The sequence below is a fragment of the Seriola lalandi genome, unplaced genomic scaffold, assembly GCF_002814215.2.
Source record: "Seriola lalandi dorsalis isolate HSWRI2012SDOR001 ecotype SW California unplaced genomic scaffold, Sedor1 jcf7180002054408, whole genome shotgun sequence".
NCBI classification, from domain to species: Eukaryota; Metazoa; Chordata; class Actinopteri; order Carangiformes; family Carangidae; genus Seriola; species Seriola lalandi.
In genome coordinates, this window is record NW_019524961.1 from 875,759 (window position 1) to 898,275 (window position 22,517).

At 41.7% G+C, this 22,517-nt stretch overlaps 1 protein-coding gene across 1 annotated transcript; it reads left to right on the forward strand.

The window, feature by feature from the left end:
• Positions 1–1,137: 1,137 nt before the first annotated feature.
• Positions 1,138–18,680, forward strand: chrna11 (cholinergic receptor, nicotinic, alpha 11). The gene is made up of 10 exons (XM_023409777.2): positions 1,138–1,237; positions 3,310–3,449; positions 3,879–3,923; positions 4,257–4,366; positions 4,493–4,572; positions 7,052–7,219; positions 7,315–7,509; positions 9,977–10,063; positions 11,484–11,593; positions 13,573–18,680. Exons 1-10 carry the CDS (start codon positions 1,186–1,188, stop codon positions 14,308–14,310), a joined length of 1,725 nt encoding a protein of 574 aa, XP_023265545.1. The 5' UTR covers positions 1,138–1,185; the 3' UTR covers positions 14,311–18,680.
• Positions 18,681–22,517: the final 3,837 nt, after the last annotated feature.

Here is a 22,517-nt window from a genome sequence, read left to right on the forward strand (position 1 = left end):
CCCACCCCCCTCTCTCAGTCTTTGGGTTTCTCGCTGCCTCTGCCCTTGCATCAGCATTTCGTGAGGACAAATGAGAAGTAGAGTTTAACTATGCACATTGCCATTGCCCTCCTGCAGAGCCCAGCACTTTCTCAATTAAACTGGAGTCCATCGGACCCCGCTGATTCAAAGCTAACCCCCCACTGAGAGGGGGAAGCTCACACACTCTCACAGACACACACACACACACACACACAGTTGCCAGTCCAAGCAGTGCGTGACTGTAACCACTGTGGTGTGTTATCATATGTGTGACCAGCAGCCATATATTTTTTGACACACGTCGTGCTACATGTTCACCAGCCAGTAAAGTTTTAAACAGTAATTTAGCTCTTATAATTACATCCTCACACAGAGAGATTTTCAATGCAGAGAAGTGGATTTTTAAAACAAATTTAAATAATGCCTGTTTTTGTACTCAGATTGAATACAAAAACTGGGCTTTAAGAAAGGTCTTTAACTTTCAGCAAATCAGCTCAGCCCTTTTGTCGTTCCCATTGCTTCTTAGTGCACGTTTTTGTGCACAAATTGAGAATTCACTTCTCTGCACTGAGCAGCTTTTTTCTGTGTTTCACTGCTGACATGTTTGGGAAAGCTACTTTCCACTGTTTCTACACTTCACGTCTTCAGTCAATTCTCCATTAGTGTCAGGGTCTTTTAAAATCATCTGTTTCTTCTGTGTTTATTAAGGTCAATTTATGGCTATAGATCCAAATAAAACCTCTCCTTCCTCCACCTCCTGCTCCATCTTCAACCCTTCACCCCCATCACTGACATTTTTCTCTCTTGAGCTCTCCATTTTAGTCCCACCTCCCAGAGAGACAGGGAGGCAGGGGGGAGAGGGAGCGAGAGAGAGAGAGAGAGAGAGAGAGAGAGAGAGAGAGAGCTAACATCTCCTCCTCCTCCTCTTCTTGTGCTCCCTCTCTTCCAGCACACGCTCACACTCCTTCCCTCCGATGCCGACTGGATGCAGACTGGGGGGTGTCCAGCAGCTTCCTGAGTCTGTCCTCCCTCTCCTCTCCTTGCCTCTCCTCCCTACCCTCCTCCTCCTCCCCCTCCTCCTCCTCCTCCTCCTCTTCCCTCTCCTCCAACATCCGGAGCTTCTCCTCTTCTGCCTCCCCTTTCCTCCTGCTCCTCACCACCAGGATGTGGCACACGGTGGCTCTGCTCCTCTCTGGATTCTCTGCTTTGATTCATGGTGAGCCCGCCTGCCTCTTTCTCCGTCTTTCCCTGTGTTTTCAGGAATCAGATTGCAGTCTTTTGTCTCAAAGTGTGATTTAAATAGGAAATCAGGAATAGGAGTCTGTGCTTTTGATGCTTGCTCTGTGAAGTACACTGGAATAAGATCTTAAAGTAGAGATAGAGATAGAGAAAAAAAAAAAAGACCCCAGAAAAAAGAAAAGTGAGAATCTGACTCACCTGTTTGCTTACTTGTTTACATCTCAGGGATTTTTTTCATAACTGTGCTCTTATTTTTTCTGGATACACATGCTGTCTTGACCTTAAGCGTTGGATGCCTCTGCATGAGATGTTTGAACAGGCAGACGGACATCTCGTCCGTGCAGCAGGGCAAGATGACAGAAACAGTGTGTAAAAGAATCAGAAGCAGCAGTCATCACATTTCATCGCTTTTTCTTTTCTCATTCCACAACCCTCGTCCTGCACAAGTCAGCCTGCATGTCAGAGGATCGTACCACCCCCCCCACCCCCACAGAAAACAGGTCACAGATCAATTAAATTGCACGTATAAATCCTGCAATCTTCCATCTTGCCTTTCCCTGTTGTGTTGTGGACGTGTTGCTGCAGCCAAGCTGACGGGGCTCTGAGCAGCAGAAGTCGTAGCTGAATGTAAAGGCTGACACTGGATGACAGAGCTGAGAGGAGAGTGGGTGAACTTTCCCCACAGGCAGATGTACCAGCAGTAAAATGCTTTACAGTTTGTTTGTTTTCAAAAAAAAAAAAAAGAAGAAGAAGAAGAAGAGGTTTAAGGCCAGAGAGTGCTGCGAATATGAGACAAGAGGACGCAGAGGCTGAAAGTTTCAGACTATATTCCTGCAGACTCAATTTTAAAGACGGTGGTGTTGCAAAAACATCCAACAGCTTTACCTTCACTTTAACATTTTGCATGTGTCTGTCTGGCTGCTTATACTGAAAGCACCTTACAATAGCATGAGTACATGCACCCCTCTGCCACTGCCATTGCTCCAGTGGGACCTAAACCTAGAACCATTTGAACCCTGATATTCCCCTTAAACACCCTTCAAAATCAGGAACAAATAAAAAAAACGGTTTGACAGTGTCATAGATACAGTGCAGTTCAGTTCAAGCCCCTTACACCAGACTGTGAAATTTCCGAACCGAGCCATATTTTACTGCTGCACCGATGTGAGAAATCATTTTAGAATCATTTTATAATTCAGAAACGTTGGAAAATTGACCAGAATATAATAAAATTATATGAGTTTGGAAAGAACTTGCTGGCTGTGTTATGATGGGAGTGGAAATGGAGAAGACATCCTTTCCCAGTACAGTCTAACCTTTAAGCCCATTCTTTGTTTTGAGAGTGTATTAACATCTTTATTCAACATTTAATGTGTATTACCTCAGAGCCTTTCAAACAAACGTAATTAATAATTCAATATTGCCAATTATGCCCTGATAAGGTTCCTCATATTTTCCTAATTAGATACTGTTTACACTCTGTTCCCGCTGATTCTCTCCCCTCTTTGTTAATTTTCATCTGTATTTTCAGTTTCATTGTTAAATATTTCAGTCTGACTGAGGAGCTGCACCTAAACTCCATGTTTCTTTTGCGAAGCTTAAACCATAAATGTCAAGATAAGTGTGACTAATGATGAAAGATCCATTTTTATTTCAGCTAATTTCATCATTACATTTTTTTCCTCACATTTGTCTCTTTTCTTTTTTTTTCAGTCTTGCTCTTCTGGATGTATTTATAGATACAGAAGATTCAGTTCCTGAGGGTTAATCTTCTGATTTGATCAGCAACATGTTTTTGTTTAATATATTTTCAGTATCCATCCCTGCCTGACTGTCCTCCCATCTCAAAGTCTCATTTGATTTGAATGAGGTTTTCCATGAAGAGGTCATTTTTATTCACTTCACAGGAAACACAGAGTAAATCTGCCATTGGAGGTGAATTAAATTTTGGCATAGAGAGGTTTTCTTACGGTTTTGAAGTGTGTCTTGCTTTTTCCAGGTGAATATTTTGTCAGATTTAAATTCTCTCAATTTTGTCCGCCTCTCCAGTGTCGGTGCAGGGTCCTCACCAGAGGAACCTGCTGAAGAATCTCCTGAAAGACTACAACCGGATGGAGCGCCCGGTGGGAAATGACTCCCACCCCCTCACCGTTGTCTTCTCCCTCAGTTTGATACAGATCATGGACGTGGTAGGTGTGAAAATACATTTCTAAAATACAGATATATTATGTTTTTAATTCCTGTGATGAAGTTTTTTTTTGTTTTTTTTGGGAACATTAATGAGCATTTGCAACCTCTAGACTTGTTTTGATAATTAATATGGAGATTAGATGTGACACTACCCTGGATAAGTGGCAGAAAATGGATGGATGGATAGATAGCCTGAAAAAATAAAATTCAAATCATCGTTCGGTGCCAAGTTGAGCATCCTGTTTGTTTATGCCTGAACTGTGATATTTTTGATTATAATAATGGTGCTCACAGCAGGCTTTAAAAAATATTCATGGAGCTGAGAAAGTCACTTTTCTATAATCTATGATAAGGCTCTGCTCACTGATTTACAGAGCAAATGATTTCTAAGAGAAGAAATGTGCTGAACACGTTTTAATGTTTCGCAGGATGAGAAGAACCAGGTGTTGACCTCTAACATGTGGCTGCGGATGGTAAGGACTCCTGAGAGACTGTGAATGTTTGAGGTGATAATGAATTTGCTGCTATTATGGGTTAAGGTGATTTTTCTTTCGTGAACTAGTGAAATGAAATGTGAACTAGTGAACTACACTGTGGATCATGTAATTCTGACTCCAAAACGTAAATGGATTTGATATTTCTTTTTTAGAAAAAGCTCACATTTTTCGACATTAAATATACAAAAGTAATATTTTGCCTGAGTTATCTGTTTATTATTCTAAACTGAAAACAGAGGGGATTGGTGACACAGCAGCTTGCCTGTAGTCCGCTCAGAGACAGACTGTATCTGTGTTTGTGTGATTAAGAGCTGGTTTGACCACTACCTCCAGTGGAACCAGAGTGAACATCCCGGAGTTAAAAACCTCCGCTTCACCACAGACCAGGTGTGGACACCAGACATCCTGCTGTACAACAGGTACAACATGTACACACACACACACACACACACACACACACACACACACACACACACACACACACACACACACACACTATATTCCAACCAACAAATAGTGTCACTCCCCCTCCTGTCCTTCCGCAGTGCAGATGACGACTTTGACTCCACCTTTAAGACCAATGTTCTGGTGAACTCCAGTGGCTACGCCGAGTATCTGCCCCCAGGTGAGTGACTCTCTCCTCCTCTTTTTTTTTACATTCACCATCTCACTATCATTCCTCCCTTTCTCCCATGATCATATCACTTCCTCTTCTCCCTGCGGTGCAATGGAGGCATCTCATTCTGCACTCTCCGCATGTCTCCCTCTGTTTGTACACTTGGTATTAATATTCTATTAGTTTTAAACAACATCTCTTTTTGCTCACTGGTTCCAGATTCCCAGTGCTGGGTAACGCCTATAAATAGGAGATGCCCGCTTCCTCTGCTTCCTGTCTTAACCCAAAACGCAAGAACCGTGCAAGCCTGTGAAAGTAACTGCTCCCCCGGGTTTCCACATGTCTCTGACTTTGTATTTTCTCTGTCAGTTCTTTATACACCAGATTACAGCGAGCTGAGATTGAATCCCTGGTGTTAGCGGGGGTTGAGTTGAAATTGCCCTCTGAAGTAAACGTGGAGGATTGTGAGCTCAGAAATCCACCCTATCAATTCTATTCAGTGGTCCATGTTTATTAATAGGCTTCTGCTGGATGTAAATACAGCTCCTTAATGCTGCGATCTGGATGAGAGCCAATTAGGGGAAGAATAAAACGATAGTGCTCTGGTTTGGTACAATCAGGGGAGGGTTTTTTTTTTTTTTTTTTTTTTTTTTTTTTTACAGCAAAACACGATGAGAGAGGAAGCAGAACGAGAGCAGTGGAGATGGGAGTTAATGGAAAAACGAGGAAAGAAAAAAAGTGGATAAATGAGAGGAATAACCAGCAAGCCAGTTTTCTTGACTCCCCGCGCGAGTCTGGCTGCAGCTCCTGAGCTCTGTTCAGGCTGGTTATCGTCAGTAAATAAAAGGCAACAGGTCTGTGGGTGGCAGACACGCAGCAGGAGCTTGACATACGGTAAATTATTTAGAGACATTGTAGCAGGTGTCTGCTGCATACTGTTATTTGCAGGTTACCTCTTGTTGGTGCAGAGGCAAAGGTGTTCTGCTGGTATGTTTGGGTTTAATGGTATAACAGGAGGACGGTGGGGTGTAACGGGTTTTTTATTTATTTATTTATTTTTTAGCTCATATCTATGTTAGGTGACATTTAGAAAAAAAATGTAATCTTGTCTCGGGGGCCTTGTGATGCCTTCGTGGGAAGTGTTTTTTTTTTTCAGAATTATTAGTTTTATTTTGGGAGCTGCAAGACAGAGATTGTTCCAAGCTACAGAAAGAAAGAAAGAAAGAAAGAAAGAAAGAAAGAAAGAAAGAAAGAAAGAAAGAACGAAAACACATTCCAGGTGTCTTGTTTGTGAGTGTTGCTTCAAGGTTACTGCATATCTGTGAGAGGCAGGTTTCAAAAATATACTGTGCATGAAGGCACCACAGAGCAGTGGGCTGCAAAAGCAGACAGAACTACTTTGAACTGATCAGTGTAATTTGGGGGGGGGGGGGTTACTGCCTCAGGAGCTCATAATGGGAGTCATTCTAAAGACATCATCCCCATTAAGCAAAAGGCAAGAAGTTCATGTTAGTAGCAAAATTTTATGGTACGGGAAAAATTTGTAGCTGCTACTTAATTTGGTGTCATTTTTAGGATCAACCTCTGCTTAGAAAACCAGCAACCTGCTAACCTCCTTATTCTTCTCCAGTCTCTTTTATTCCAGTGTGAAGGCTGATTTGCATGTCGGCAGCCTCATAATGAATGCCTTTGAGATCTGTAGGGCTTCATTGGCATTTTGGCTCTGTGTGTGCGTCTGAATGTCTAAACAGGCTTGATTCATTTATTTCAGTAATTACTTTAAAGGCTGGAGTCTGCCAGCAACCACTGCGAGGATCACTGATTTTTTTTTTTTTTTTTTCATCTGGGGGTGGATACCACAGCATGCAAGTGTGTCTTCATGATTTTGTGCTTGCATGTGCCTGCGCATATCCCCGTGAGTGCATTTATTTTGCATAATAAAAGTGGTAATCTGATTAGGGCGCTGTGCATAATCTTTTTTTTTTCCAGTGTCACTGTTGATGTTTCCTTCTTTCGCTGAGGCTTAGCAAACATCTGTGTTTGCAGAACAGAGTGTGTGAAACCTGTGAGTGACAATACTGCTGCCAAGTTATTTTGTAGGCATTTCTTTGATGGGAGGTTATTTCTTTGCCTTCACTTCTCTAGGCTCTAAACTCAATTTTAAAAAAGTAAACTCTCAAATCTTATTGCAGTGTGCGATCTTGATTGTGATGCAGCTTTTTCCCTTCAAACCCCTATATAAAAAATATTAGGTGGTTGAGTCAATAATTGAGAGCTGGCTAGATATGAAATGAATAAATTATTCTTTCTGACAAGCATCTTGGTATTCAGGACAGGCTTCTCAGCACAACACAAGCGCTCCTCAGATCTTTCCCTTGTCACCTCTGTACAGGAAGCCGCAGGGGTCAATTCTGTTGTTTAGACGATTGACTGTTGAGCTTTAACTCTCTTCTTTCTGCTCTTTTATCTCCCTTATCTTTTTCCTCAGGAATATTTATGAGCACATGCAACGTGGATGTTCGCTGGTTTCCTTTTGACATTCAGAAATGTGAGCTGAAGTTCGGCTCCTGGACGTTTGACGGCTGGCTGCTGGACCTTCAAATGAATGATGCTGACATTTCAGGATACATGCCCAATGGAGAGTGGGACCTAATGGGTGAGTAGAGCAAAAAACCTTTGCATTGCTTCCTCATCAAAAACATCTAGTCATGGAGCAAGAGTCAATTTCTCTCGGTCCCCTCTTTCTTGCAGGAGTTCCCGGCACCAGAAACGAGGTTTTCTATGATTGCTGTAAGGAGCCTTACCCGGATGTGACGTTCGTTGTGACAATACGGCGGCGAACTCTCTACTACGCCCTGAACCTGCTCATCCCCTGCGTGCTGCTTTCCTCTATGACCCTGCTCATCTTTGTGCTGCCGGCGGACTCTGGGGAGAAGATCTCACTGGGTGAGTGGATGAAAAAAAAAAAAAAATACAGCTATCAGAGATGAAGTAGAGGCATGAAAAGGCAGCTGCAGTGGAGCAAAAAAAAAAAAAGAGAGCAGGAGCGGGAGAAGTGGGATTGGCTTCTAACTTTGTGAACGTGCACACAGCGAGGTGTGAGCTTGAATACAAGTCCAATGTTTCTGTTAATCTCACCAAAAAATATCTCTTAAATGTACCCTGTGGAGATTTTGACCACTAGAAGATCCGTGGACCCGTGTGTTTGTGTGCGGGCCCCCGTTTCAAATACAAAACACATATTTATGATCATTTATATTTTGTATTTATGGTTTAAAGTAAATATGGTATTTTTAAGAATTTGTAATAAAAGATGATGATAATGCTCTTAGAGTATAAGTCACGTTACTGACCAATGGACTGGCTGGAAACGATGGGGTGCATAAAGCGCGGTGCGCTGGAGAAAGAGTTGTGAGATGTATTTTAATTTTGATTTTTTAAAATTTCAAATCTTGGACCTGCTTCCTTCAACACCAAACCTACCCATGAACTGCCCATGCTCTCAGTTGTGTTACACATGTATACATGTGTATATGATAGACAGTGTTCACAATAAGCAAACCTTCCTTGTATGAAGGAGTGGCACTGAAAACTGTGGGGAGGCATGAAAGAGCCTAAGGAAGAGGGTGCAGAGCTGAGAGAAGAGAGGGATTACAGGATAAAACAGAAAGATGAGAAATGTGAGGAGGAGGAACAGAGAGGAATAGATGTGGGAAGGTACGGAAAAGGGAACACAGTCAGGTGGAGAATTCAAGAAGGATGAGAGAGGATGGTCCAAAACAGAGAGGGAGGAATGATAAGGAGGAAAAGGTTGGAGACAATCAAACACTACAACGGGCTGGAGGAGAGAGAGACAGAGAGAGAGAGACAGAGAGAGAGAGAGAAAGAGAGAGACAGAGAGAGAGAGAGAGACAGAGAGAGACAGAGACAGAGAGAGACAGAGAGAGACAGACAGAGAGAGAGACAGAGACAAAGAGAGAGACAGAGAGAGAGAGACAGAGAGAGAGACAGAGAGAGAGACAGAAAGAGAGAGAGACAGAGAGAGAGAGAGACAGAGAGAGAGACAGAGAGAGAGGACGCAGTGCTAGGAACAAACTGCAGCTGCGAATACATTTTAATATCTGTCTCGACCTGTTTAGAGACGAGCGATGTTCATCTCATCAGGATAATAAAGGCTCTGGATAATCTAACCTTTCTGACTGGAGAAAAGTCAATAAATCAAAAGGTCGATTGACAGAATTATAATTGATTAGTTGTTTTTAAAGTAAAAAAGGCCAAACATTTTCAGTTTTTTAAGTGTGAATATTTGTTAACCTTTTGTTTTACATCATAATAAATGTGAGTATCTTTGGGTTACGGGCTGGTCACACAAAAAGAGCCACGTTTCACTATTTTCAGACACTTTATAGACAAAAAAAGGATTGATTCATTGAGAAGATAGCCAGCAGAATAGTTGATAATGAAAATAATTATAAGCTGACTCTTTCTGACACCGGCTTTGTGCTGATCTAATCACTCACTGAATACTCACACACACAAAATAAAAAACTAAATACTATTTGACTCATGTCTGCGAGGGAGGGAACTGAGAGGGAGGCAGCGACAGCATTGTCAAAGAATCCTAAACATCAATACAGGATGCATTACGCAGCATTTCTCTACTGAAAAAAAATGCCAACCCTTTCACACACGGCCAGTTAACCTATTGATGTAATTAAGGCTAGTGAATTGATTAGGGAGAGAGAGCTTACACACTGCCTTCCAGGAAAATACTCTGTCACTTCACTTGATAGAGGGGACACGGGGACAAAGTGGCTGGGCCTTTGGGGTTAGAGGAGCATGCTTTTAAAAAAGAACAAGTGTCATTGCCGAGAAAAAGAAAGCAACATAAAAGGATCTTTAATTTTCTTAATATCTTTAAAGGGCATGCATATTTTACCTCTCAGCCTAGGAGTTTAATTGAATGCTTCTGAACGGGGACAGTTATGCCAGCAAAGCACTCCTTAAATTCTGTCTGTAGGAGAAGTGAGACAGATAGTGTGGAGGTGGACAAATGAAGATGGAGATGAGTTTCAGGCTGAGTTTGGACAAGGACAAAAAAAGAAGAAAGATGGTTATTTGCTGTGCAGAAGGGATTTTTGCTGCAGAGGTACATAATGTCAAAAAGTAATTCACCGCATGAGCATTAGCTGGTTATTTACATAAATCGAACCTGATCTCATCCTGAGTCTGATCATTTATCAAAACAGACTAATGTAGTTTATCAAGAAAGTGCTGTGACTCGGGGGGGGGGGTAAACCACAAAATTGATTTCTTAACAAAATTTCTATATGTCTACTATCTATCTATCTATCTATCTATCTATCTATCTATCTATCTATCTATCTATCTATCTATCTATCTATTTATACAGGTATCACTGTCTTGCTGTCTCTTACTGTTTTCATGTTGCTGGTCGCGGAGATCATGCCAGCCACATCAGACTCCGTCCCTCTCATAGGTAGGCCTGCGTAACAGAAAGTCTGTTCACATGGTTCACATGGTCCTTAATGAGCATGCTCATGAGACCCAATTGAAACCTATTGATATAACAACATTTAATGATCGTCTGTATGAAATTAAGATGTTTTACTCATTAGAAATACTGCATCTGTCTCCGTCTGACAGTGACAATCAATATTTGGTCTCTACTGTTCATTTCTTCTGCAGTAATTCCTGGTGGTTTACAGTAAGAATGAGCATCTGGTTGAGCTCTGCTGGCTTGAAGTAAATTCAAATCAAGTTTATTTATCTATCAGCAAAGTCGACGGCCGCACCAGTGGCTCTGAGCTAAATGCTAATGTCCGCATGCTTACAGGTGTAAGGTTTACCATGTTCACCATCTTTGTTTGGCTCGTTAGCGTGCTAACATTTTTCTAACTAGCACTAAACAAAAACTACAGCTACTGAAAATACAGACGATCACCAAAGTTACTACTTCTCATCCTGTCTCCTCCATCCTGCGACATTTCATAACAATCCATCTCTGAGAAGTGGTGAACCGGCTGACGTGACCATCTACAGAGCCACGCTGCTCGCAGTTTGTCACAGAGGTCATTACAATCCGCCAAGGTTATCACACCCATGATCCTCAGAGTATCAATTCAGACGGGTAAAACACCAATTACACAGAATAAAGGTTAAAAATACACAATCACAACTACCAAGTGTTACAACGTGATAGAGCTACAAAATGCCAAACCGCCTCTAAAAAAAACAAACAAACAAAACAGAATTTATTTTATCCATCTGCTCGCCATAAAAATTTAATTGGCTAAATTTGATTGCAGGCACATTGCTGGAAATTATGTTTAGTGAGTTAAGATAACTGCCAGTGACGGATGCTAGGCCATGTTTGCCTAAAGACACAAATCCTAGTCAATAAAAACTTCAGAAAAAAAAGCGGGGTAATTACCATCAGAGTGTTGCTTTCAGCATAATGTTTTATTAAGAATTACTAGCCTGATGCAGTCTCAATCTGTTCGATGTTTTTGCAAACACAATGTGGCAACTAGCAGGCAGAGGGTTGAGCAGGCCTCGGGTTGGCATGAAGATATTTAACAAAGAATGTGTTCACCTTGAATAAAACAGAGAACAAACTGAGAGAAACTAATCCTTAGAAAATTCCATGCAATAATCGACGGGGCTCATCTCGCTGACCTTGCAGCGCTTGAGACGGAAACAAAATAGCACATGAACCACATTTAGAGGATGTTGGTGAATAACATGAAAGTATGTTTTTATGTCAGTCTTGTAGCTTTTGTCTCTGGTGTTTCAAATTAAAGAGACTTATGTTGGTCTGTCAATAGCCCAGTAGGAAATTACAGTGTGTGTAAAATGACTTAAAACATAAATATTGTTCTATACTCTACTACTCCCAGGTCAGTACTTTGCCAGTATAATGATCATTGTTGGGATGTCAGTCATTGCCACAGTGGTGGTTCTGCAGTATCATCACCACGATCCAAACGGAGGAAACATGCCGAAATGGGTGAGCTCACACTCTTCATCATACCCCTCACATGTGTTATCAGATATATACATCATGATTTAAATCTCCCCCTAGGTCCCCCTATTATATATGATATATTCCTTCTATTATTTTCTATTTCAGCATAATATCACTGCCTTTTTCAATCCCGTTGTATCTGTCCCTTAGTGCTACCTGTGCTTCTCTGCCAGTTTACTTTCTGTTTTTATTCCCCCGTTTTTCTTCCACGGCTGCGACTCATCCAGCAGTGTCAGTCTGCCTGAGTGTGTTCATCAAATGCATCGCCACAGACTTTAACTACAGTGTGTTTCAAGTCACTCCGGATATGTGGGTGGATTCGATTTGACTCATTCCATTTTTTGTCTTGCCTTCTGTTCAATGCTAAAAATGCATCAAGATTTTTTCAAAGAAGTATTGTTCTACTGTGACTATATCAAAAGTGTGAAATATGCAGAAAAAAAAGGAGGGTTGAAATAATGAAATATGAAAATTGGTCAGAGGAATCGCTGCCTTAAAACATGAGTTTGACAAATAGGATAACATAATATAATATTTCATTAATCAACAAATGTTGTATATGAGGGAATCATTGTAGGTATTTTAAGATCTATTTCATTTAATGATTCATGTTTGGACTGCAACGAAAAATTGACAGGTCTTCATTAGTCGATATATATACACAAATAGCTTGGTTGTGTGAGAGTACAAATGCTGTGCATCGACACATTGCAGGGCCATTCTGTTGATGAATGGCCTGCTCAGATAATCCGATGGCTAATTAACAAGCTAATTGATGTGGTTCAGATGAGGGCATCGAAACAGCACAGTTCATAATTGCAGCCCGGACAAAAACAGCATCAACAGCAGCAACAACAGGGACAGTTACCTGGCCAGCGAACACACTCAGTGGAAACTAATTGAGCAGTCATTTGGACATTAGCTTCTCATTAGATGCCAGACACCCATCTGGATGCTGTTGGGCCAATGTCGCCTTTCAGGGGACATGTAGTTTGTGTCCAAGGGAGTTTGTGTCCAAGGAAGGAGAAGAGAGGAGATGAGGCAAGGAGAGGAAACAAGGAGTGGAGAGGAGGAAAGGAGAAGAGAGAAGGAGAGGAAAGAGGAAATAAGGAGAGAATAGAAGTGGCAGCTGCGGCTCAAGAAGAAGAGCGGGTTGTCCTCTAATCATGTCGAAGCGTCCTTGGGCAAGATACTGAACTCCTAATTGCCCCCCGAAGATGTACCATTAGTGTGTGAGTGTGTGTGCGTTAGAGACGTGTTTTGTATAGAACAAGTGTTGTATCCTTGTTTGTTTGATTGGGTGAATGAGTAATCCTTAAGACTAGAAACGCGCTTTATGCAGTCCGTTCACCGTTGAAGTGCAGAGGAAACATGGGAACGAGAGGAGAGAAGAGGAGAGGAAACAAGGAGAGAAGAGGAGAGGGAACAAGGAGAAGGGAGGGGAGGAAACAAGGAGAGGAGGGAAGAAAATAGAACCAAGGTTCAAATTTGTACTAACTTGTGAGCAGCCTCTTTTCTTTTTATCTTAATGCTGCAGTTTATTGCTCAGCTCATTACAGTCACCGCACAGTAATCTGACAGTCAATCTCAATAATTCCACAGTTTCAATTTAAAGCTGCCTCTGTAAGAATCGTGTCTGCTGGGAATCCAGTTAAGGCAAAAAAAAAAAATCTTCTTTGCCTCAGGCACTTTAACTTGACATCCCTGGTTCTGCTTATAGAAGTGCAGCTGCATTTTGAAACAAAAAGCAATGTTGGAAACATCACCAACGTCAGTCCACAACAAATAAGGTTATTAGCCAAGCTTAGCTGGTGTTATGAGAAGGTCAAAGAGGTGTAGGTGGATCTCAGTTACAGCTTTCTTATATTTTCTTTTGCTTCCTCGTGTGCTGTTATGCTCTCTCGCTCTGCTACTTCCTTTCCTCCATTCTCACCTTTACATTTTTCTTTTTCCCTCTACAGGTGCAGCTCGTCCTGCTGCAGTGGGTAGCGTGGTTCCTGCGTATGAAGCGGCCAGGAGAGAATGATGACCCAGAGCGGCCCCCGTGTGCCCCCCATCTGCGGCGCTGCTCCTCCGGCTCCCAGAGCGGGAGCATCCCCAACCCTCCGGACCCCACCCTCCATCCGCTGCACCCACAGAACCTGGCTCCTCTCCAAACGGGGCCCCTCCACGCGGGGCACCCTCACCTCCACGCCCAGTCCAGTGCTAACAACAACGGGAACCTTCTTTACATGGGCTTCCAGAGCATGGAGGACCCTTCAATGCTCTCAGAGCCCGTCCAGAGGAATAACATCTCGGTGGGGCCTCCACGAGTAGCGGGAAGCCCACCTCCGCACCTGCCATCTCAGTTCTGCAGCTCCCCACCACCTCCTACCCCCAATATGGATACTGTAGGCTGTCCCAGCACTGTCTCCAGTGGTGGGGGCTTTGGAGGTGGACCCGGAGGACTTGGAGGGTGCTCGACCGGAGGGATAGGAGACCCACAGCTGCAGGCTATCCTGGAGGAGGTGCGTTACATGGCAGACCGTTTCCGGGAGCAGGACGAGGCTGAGTGCGTGGCCGACCAGTGGAAATTTGCAGGCGCTGTAATCGACCGTCTGTGTCTGGTGGCGTTCAGCGTTTTCAACATCATATGCACCATCTCTATCCTCATGTCTGCTCCAAACTTTGTGGATGCTATTTCAAAGGACTTCGTTTGAAAGCAAAGGGGGGAAAAAAAAGAGGAGGAGAAGTGTGAAGGAATGGATGAAGGGAATTCAATATAGGATGAAAGACAGAGTGGGCCCGGATCCAAGGAAACACAATTTCCAGCGGACTGTAAGCTCTGTGATTTGTGATTGCGAGGAACTGGGAAATAGAAAAAAACAAATGGTTTTCTTTGCAATACATTCTGTTTTGTAACTGAAATATAAGAAGAAAACAGATGAGGAAGGGGATCCAGAGTGGAGTTAAAATGAGATTAGGGTGAGCAGGGTGCTTTATCAGATTCTTGACAAGGTGAAATGGATTGTGGTTAATTCAAAGCCTTTCCCCTAAAAATTAAGGGGAAGATGAGTCATGAAGGGTAAATGTAAGAGAAGATATCAGTCCAGTGCAACTTCAAGTAAGCCAGCTCTTTAAGGAAGGGAGAGATTGAGAGAGTAAGAGGATAGAGACGGGCAGATAGACAGGGACAGATAGATAAGACAGACGTTTGGCTGTTTTATTTTCTCAAGGAGGGAAGACGTCCCTTCACTCCCACGTGTTGAAAGAAGACTGTATCGTTTAAAGTGATGCGAGGAGGAGAGGGCGTGGAGAGGAGAAAAGGACTTTTACAAGGACAGACAACAAAGAGTGGTCATGAAGGAACGAGACTTCATCCCTTGCGACATTGGCAGAGTTAGGCGGAGTAAGCAGCTTGATGTTCGGATATACAAAAGTGGACCGACGATCTAGAACGCCACAGCAGAGGGGAACAGAGGAGGATCTCATCTATTATTCAATCACATCTATCTAATGACTGTCAAATTGAAAGACCTCGGATAATCTTTAAGACTAATAAGCTTTTAAAAGATGAAGTCCCCTCACTGCTCGCAAACCACTTGAAATTTCCAAGGCCTTATCTCTTTGAGACGATTGCCAATCTGCAACAATCAGCAGAGATCAAAAGCTCCTCAGCAGCGGTCCGAGTTTGCAGCGCTTATCATGACTGGGGAAACTGAATTAACTGCTCATCAAGGACGCAGTGGCCGTGCAGCTACTGGCCTGAACCAATAATAACTCATGAAGCAGCTGCCTAACTGTGTCTGGCAGGGTCCTAATAGACCAAGGGATCTCATTGGATTTCACATTAAAAGGTTTGATAGCTGAAATGAGAAAAGAACACGAGAGACTCAAATAAGTGAAGATCATTCCAAATCAAAGTTCTGTCAGATCCCTTTAGGGGTTTACCGCTTCATGAGTGATTTCATGTTTATCTAAAATAGGAGATGAGGTTTTAATAGACCTGTATTTTCATGAAACTGAGTCAATGACTCATTTAATTAAGTGGTGATTTAAAAGGTTTAAATTTAAACATGCCCCTCAAGCCGAAGATCATCTGTGGCTATGTCTTAAATTAGTTTGCCTTTGAGGGAATTGAACTTTTTCTGCTACTTACCAAGAGTCAGACAACCATAGCTGACTTCACTGTGTCTCCGCCAGCTCTTTGAATGTTTGCTGATTGTTAGGTTGGCCCACTGTAGTGTAGCTCAATTCTTCAGATGTCTATGGGTCCAAGTAGCTGCTTCCTCTTAAATGTTAAGATTGAATGATTAGGAAGTCTGCCTGACCAAAACACAAGTTGTATTACATATAAGCAATTGAGAATGAACAAAAATTGAGATTATATCAAGCTTCCAATCTACTTCCTCTGTATTTACTATGGCTGTGAAGATGCAAAATTATGATTCATAAATTTCTGAAAGCTCATTCTCCAGTTCACTACAGAGCGTATACTGTGTGTCTGTTACACAGGGAATGGAGAATGAGAGAGTGATTACGTGCACAGCCCAAGATTATAAGAGAAGAATGAGTCACTGAAAATAGCTAGAAGCAACAGCAATCCACCTGCGTGTGTACCTTTAACAACTCTCTGTACAATTCACCACAGATAATTGCTGTATTTCTCAGTGCTTCGCTCAAGATGGTGTCATATCCTCCTCTTATAATATTAGCTTACATGTGGTACACGACCACTGATAATAATTATAGATATGTCAAGAAAAAAAGTACGGGATTCTTCTGTATTTGTGAAAACAGCAGTAGTACTATAAATAATAGTTGTTGTTTATTGGGTAATGCACATACAAGCACCCAGCCCACATAGTTCTCTTTGTCAGAAAAGAACAAAACTGGTAAAAAAAAACAAATGTTTAGTATTAAACCCTAGATACAGTGTGTTTCCCTGCATTTGAGTGGCTCATACCTGTGAACTGACATGAGCTCACTTTTCAACCATCATTCAAAGTATCAGCAGAGACACAAAGAAGTCATTCCTCATTTTTCTGCAGTAGGAGAAATTCCTCAAAAACAAAAAAAAACTGTTAAAAAGGTAAAGCTGCCAAATCCCAATAACAACAACAGCAACAACAAATCCCATGAAAAGACCCAAACCTACATCAGGTCTGTCTGTCAATACTTTCCCACACTGTGTGTAGCACAGAGGTAATCCTTAAAAACAGGCGGCAATTATATTGTTTTATTTTACTCCTAAAAACCTCACTTCCTACAACAGCTGTGTACTGTAGTTTTGATCAAACATTACTCAAAAACAGACATGGAAAAAGAAGTGGAAAATTGTACTCAGGTAAAAGTACTATGAAGAAGTAAGAAGTAAATGTTCTTGTGTAAAAAATACACAAAGTAAGTCAGTAAATGTGCTCTGAGTAAATGTTATTCAGTGGTAAAAACTATAATATTGTGATAATAATAATATATGATAAATCTGTTATCTGTAAGTAGGCTACCAGGCAAATATGCAGGTGTATATACGTTGGTATTTCAGTGCATAAAGGTGCCGTTTCAGGTGAAAACAGCAAAGAAAGCAAACAATAAATTCTAGTCAGACATCTTACAGCCTGTGCACTCACCTGATAATTACAAATATACACTCAGTTGGCAGTCCTGCAGTAAATCCTCCCTTAATAAAAGGTCATCATTTTTAGTTTTATTAAAATTGTTGTTAAAAGAGTTGTCAGTTCAACTGTATGATCATTTTGGAAGATGTAGTGTGGTGCTGTAAAGCTGAATTAAATTAAACAGAAAGATGTTTGTTAATTAGCCTGTCTTCATGAATATAAATGGGGTAGAAAAAAGTAATAGGAACACCTGGACACCACGGCGGGTGTCCTTAGACTTTATGTAGCATTATTAAGCCGAATAAATCAAATAGCTGCTGCTTCTTATAGAATGAACAGCAGTTTAAGCAGCAGAAAAGATGGAGATGTATAAACAACATAAACTCCACTGTGCAACATGCATCAAAAACAGCAGAAAGGTGGTGCACGCCTCACTGAGAGACGTGAACGTATCTGAAGGATCCACCATTAGCATTTAGCATTTAGCATTTAGCCAGACCCAGCATGCACCTGTTGGTCATGCAGTGTGGCATGTGTGTGTCATTTGTGAGTCCAGCAGACTCACTATCGCTGATGCGGCTCCTCGTTTGCTGTGTTGTCACCTGGTTCTCAGACGGTTAATCAGAACTTCATCATGTAACTTGTTTTTACTCTGCAAGGATTTCACCTTAAATATAGCGAAGTAAAAAACTTGGGTTAAAAAATACTTAAGAGTGAAATTGCTGATTTTGAAATATTCTCCAAAAAATACAAGTACCAAAAAAGCAACTTTGTTTCAGTAACAAGAGAAAATGCAATTTGTTTCTTCCACCTCTGCACAAACAAGAGCAAACAGTGCATTTGCTGGGGACTATTTCCAGCTGCGGATCAATACACATTTGGTGCTGTAGTGAGTATTTCCAGCAGCAGGATGATGTGTATGGAATTGACTCTCAATGCGGTTCTCATTTTTATTGTATTGAAGGAACATTTCAGCCGGTGCAACAATGTGGCTCAGTGACGTGTTTGTTAGTGTTTTTGAAAACAAAGGAGCTTTATGACTCAGAGGGAAAACATACATGGACAATACTTGTCAGTAGGATCAATATGTTGTTGGTTTTGGTTTTTTCATGGGATTTGATGACGATAAGGAAAATACAACAGCCTTATCCTTTTACACAAAAATCCAGCAAGACAAAATATGTTTACTACATTCCTGACCTCCACTCTGTCTCTAGTGGCTATTCACACGCATCCTCTCACAGTGAACTGTTAACCAGAGTGTAGAGGCAGTTGTACAAATACCTTATCTCTACAACTCTCTTCGTCTCTTCTTCTGTCTCCTCTCTCTTCCTCTCTAAAGTCAAGTCTCCTAGCAAGCAGAAAGTAAACTTCCTGCCGGGGGGTTTGCAGAAGGATGTTTTCCTTCCAGCACATACTGACATCTGAACACTCACATCTGTACAGAACATTTCTCATCCTGAAAATAAAGAATTCTCTCTCTTTTTTTTTTTTCTACCACCTTTGTTTGGTCTGCTCTGCTCCTTATCTTTCTGTGTTGACAGTGGTTGGCTCGACACCCAAAAAGAAGAGAGAAATGACAGAGGGAGGGGATAAGAGGAGGACAGAAAGTGCTGACGCGCAGTGCGAGGTGGACAGGGCCTTAATTGATCACTCGTTCAGGAAGGAGAGAAGGGGGTGGGGGTGGGATGGGAGAAAGAGGAGGGGAGGGTTAATGGGGGAAAGAGGGGGCATACTGGGTAATTCATTGGATTTATGAGGGACAGAGGCAGGGGAGATGGGAGCTCAGACAAGCATTACTCAGTCACAGACATCAAATGAAAGGCCACTGCAATATATCATCACCACAAGGGAAAATATATACTACAGAAATAAAAAGAAATTAGAGAAATATTTTCATGCAACTATTTGTCCATCAAGTGCGGGCAATGTGTGTTGGTGTGTGGCCTTCACTGTGTCACTCAGTCAGTGTGTCAGACTGAGTAAAGAGTCAGGGGTGTATTTATAGTAGCATGCTGGTCCTTATTCAGCCCTGGCGAGGCTCCCTGTTTGACGGGCTAACTCTCTCTCTCTCTCTCTCTCTCTCTCTCTCTGAGGTCGAAAAATGTGCAGCGCTTGCAATCTAGCGGCACTTAGATTTACTGTGTTCACTCAGATGGAATAAAAGAAGACAGAGAACGTGTGTGTGTGTGTGTGTGTGTGTGTGTGCCCATGGGGAAGATGAGCGTCAGGGTTTGCGTATGCACAGAATCAATCCGTTGTTGTTTTTTCTCCCCACCCAATTCTCATTTAATAAGAGAGGGCCGACCCACAGCTTTCTCCCAGGCCTCAGATATTTTACCAGATGGGTAATTCCACTGAATCTCACTGGAGGCACATTAGGCCTCGCACAGCTCCATGAGTGTGTAAATGGGCTGGCGATATGTAAGCTAAAAAGATGCAGTCACTGCAGAGCATACAAATGAACCAGAGAGAAAGTCAAGCTCAAAAAGACTAAACACACCAGGGAGAAATATTACATGAGGCAAACACACTCGGCGTGAAAACACATAAATTCATAACGTGCATTAAAACATCTGCACAGCACACTAGTTACATACATGTACAATGTTTCAACATATTCAGATGCATGCACACCTGTTCTCTCTAAGGGTCCCAGTGCGCTGTGCAGCTTGATCGTATCCCAACATCTTGTGGCTGAGGCCGATCAATGCCTTTTAATTACCAAGGGCCCAAAGCACTGGTCGATAGAGCTGACGAAAAGCGGGGAGAGAGACAGAGAGAGAGTGGGAGAGAGAGACGCTCCAGACGGTGATTGATGCTCCCTCCTCCCAGCAAGCCTACCTACAGATGTGTCGTTAGGCTTGATTAATCCTGCCAAGCCACATTCATTCACTTTACAGACCGCCGTTTAACCAGCCCAGGCCGCCACGGTCACAAGGTTAAGTGGACACGGAGGTGTTCGGCCTGAGGAACAAGGGACTCTTAGCCAATAAGTCAAGGGTGGCTGGTTGGTCTCTACAGTAGTTGACTGAGTTCTGATTTCTTCCTTGATCGGTAAAAGATATTGGAATAAAATACATCCAACATATCAAGGTAAGATACAAATAAGTTTCAAAACAAACACATTTCAAAACAAAACATACAAAAATTGGCATAAAGTCAATAAGAAATTTTACACAATTTCCAACCCGAGGGGATCAATGAAGTTTTATGTACGGCAGTTGCACTGTGAATAATGAACTAAGACTCATCTGTTCATTCATTTTTTATTAAGCAGTGCCAAAGTGCACTGGTGGAAACAGAATGAGTGCAAAAATGTCATGTCAGCCGAGCTGTTATATGCGCTTTAATGTCGTGATGAATCTGTCTGATAAAATGCAGTGAGGTTAGAATCATAATGTAGCCTGACCTTATTCAGACACCTGTTATTATCCTCATCATTATATAGCCAAAGTAAATCATATCAATTACCTCTAACTAAAAAATGAAAGAGGGAAATAAGTTTTGTATTTTACTGTGACCCTGCAATTGTATTTTGATGCTATTTATTTTTTAAGTGATGCATTAAATTTCATTTAAATCTTGTGATACACAACTGCAGTTTGTGGGACATATTTATAACCCATCTGTAGTCGCCCTTCTCTGGAGAATGCTGTAATTCAGTGCAACTCAAATGCTTTTACTAAAATGAGGAAAAACAAACAGGGATAATCCAGAACTCCTGTGCATGGAGGGTGTTAGGAGGCTTGATTGGAAACTGTTATCTCTTTTAATTATACATGACATAATTATACAAGCGTTGTTATATAATGCTCTTAGAGATTTCAGATCCATCTGTTCTGAGACACAGACAGGGAACAAACACAAAAAAGCAGTTTACTTGTCTTTTCTTGTGTGTTTATCCACAAGAACACACACACAACACACAAGAATAAATCCAGCAGAAAAAGACCACCACAGCTGACTGAGTGTAAAACTGAGAATGGCTCATTGGAGAGCCTCCCACATGGTTTTCACTGAAGCCTCAACACAAGTGGGCATTAAGTGGACTTAACACATTTTCCCTCAGGTGTGACCAGGGGGTAAGCAGCTACTCTGTGGGTCTGAGGACATTATTCCGACCTGACAGTTAAAATCATTGGACTGTTCAGAGGACGAGAGGGTTCACTCCGTCCTCCCTACTACATGCCACACAAAGCAATGAGTGGCTGTAGATCTAAACTCTCTTAACTCTCTGCTCTTACTTTATTGAGCCTCTTCATTGTGAGTACATTAGTTCACTAGAATCGGATTATGACACTAAGGCTTGACTTGTTAATTTGTAGATCACAAGATGTATACATGACATTTAGATTAAAAACAAGCTAATTTGGTTTTTAAAAAGTGAATATTTCAAAAACATCTATGAAACTTTTGTTTCAAATGATCCTGGTTTTGTTTAAATAACTCTTCTTATTGTACCAGGACTAAGATCTAAAAATTTAGCACAGTTTTAACTTAGACATCTTGTTTTTATACTACATTTTTACAGTGTTTAATCAACTTTATTTTTTTTTTAAATATATTTTTTGGGGCTTTTGTGCCTTTATTGGACAGGATAGTGGAGAGAGACAGGAAATAGGGAGGCAGAGAGAGGGGCGCCTGCTTAGACCATTACGCCACACGACGCCCCTAATCAACTTTAAACATTAATATAATTATATATAATAATACAGATTGTTATAGCTTAGCATTTTAATGTTCTAGCAGGGTAAGGCAGAATAAATTCTGGTTTTTGTATTGCTGTGTAACAATGCATCACAAATGTGTACATACATACAACATATCAACTTTTGTAAATTCTTAATAGGCAAAGCTGAGTTTCACAAAAAGACAATGTTGATTCTTGGGTTTTATAGGTAAAATGCTGTGTGTTTATTATTGTTAAATGACTGAGATGGCTGCTAATGTTAACGACAGGCAGGCAATAAGCCCATAGTATCAGTTTGTAGAGTCTTAATAAGGATTAACAATGTGTCAAATAAAACTGACAGATCAACGCTGCAAAGTTTAAATTCCACCTTCCTTCTCAGTTGGACGTTGAAAAGAAAAGTGAGGGCAGGTGGTGACGTCGGGGTGGCAGCCTGCTGTCAGCAGGGTATAGCGCCTACGTCAAACAGCTCTAATGAGATGAGTATTTTCACATCAGCAGTGCCAATGCACACAACATTTTATGGGCTTGGTTCCACAGGGTGCATTAAGAGGCCCTGTGTTTTTGGTTTGAATAATGCCTCGCCTCAGTTTCCCACTACCTCCCCATGGACTGC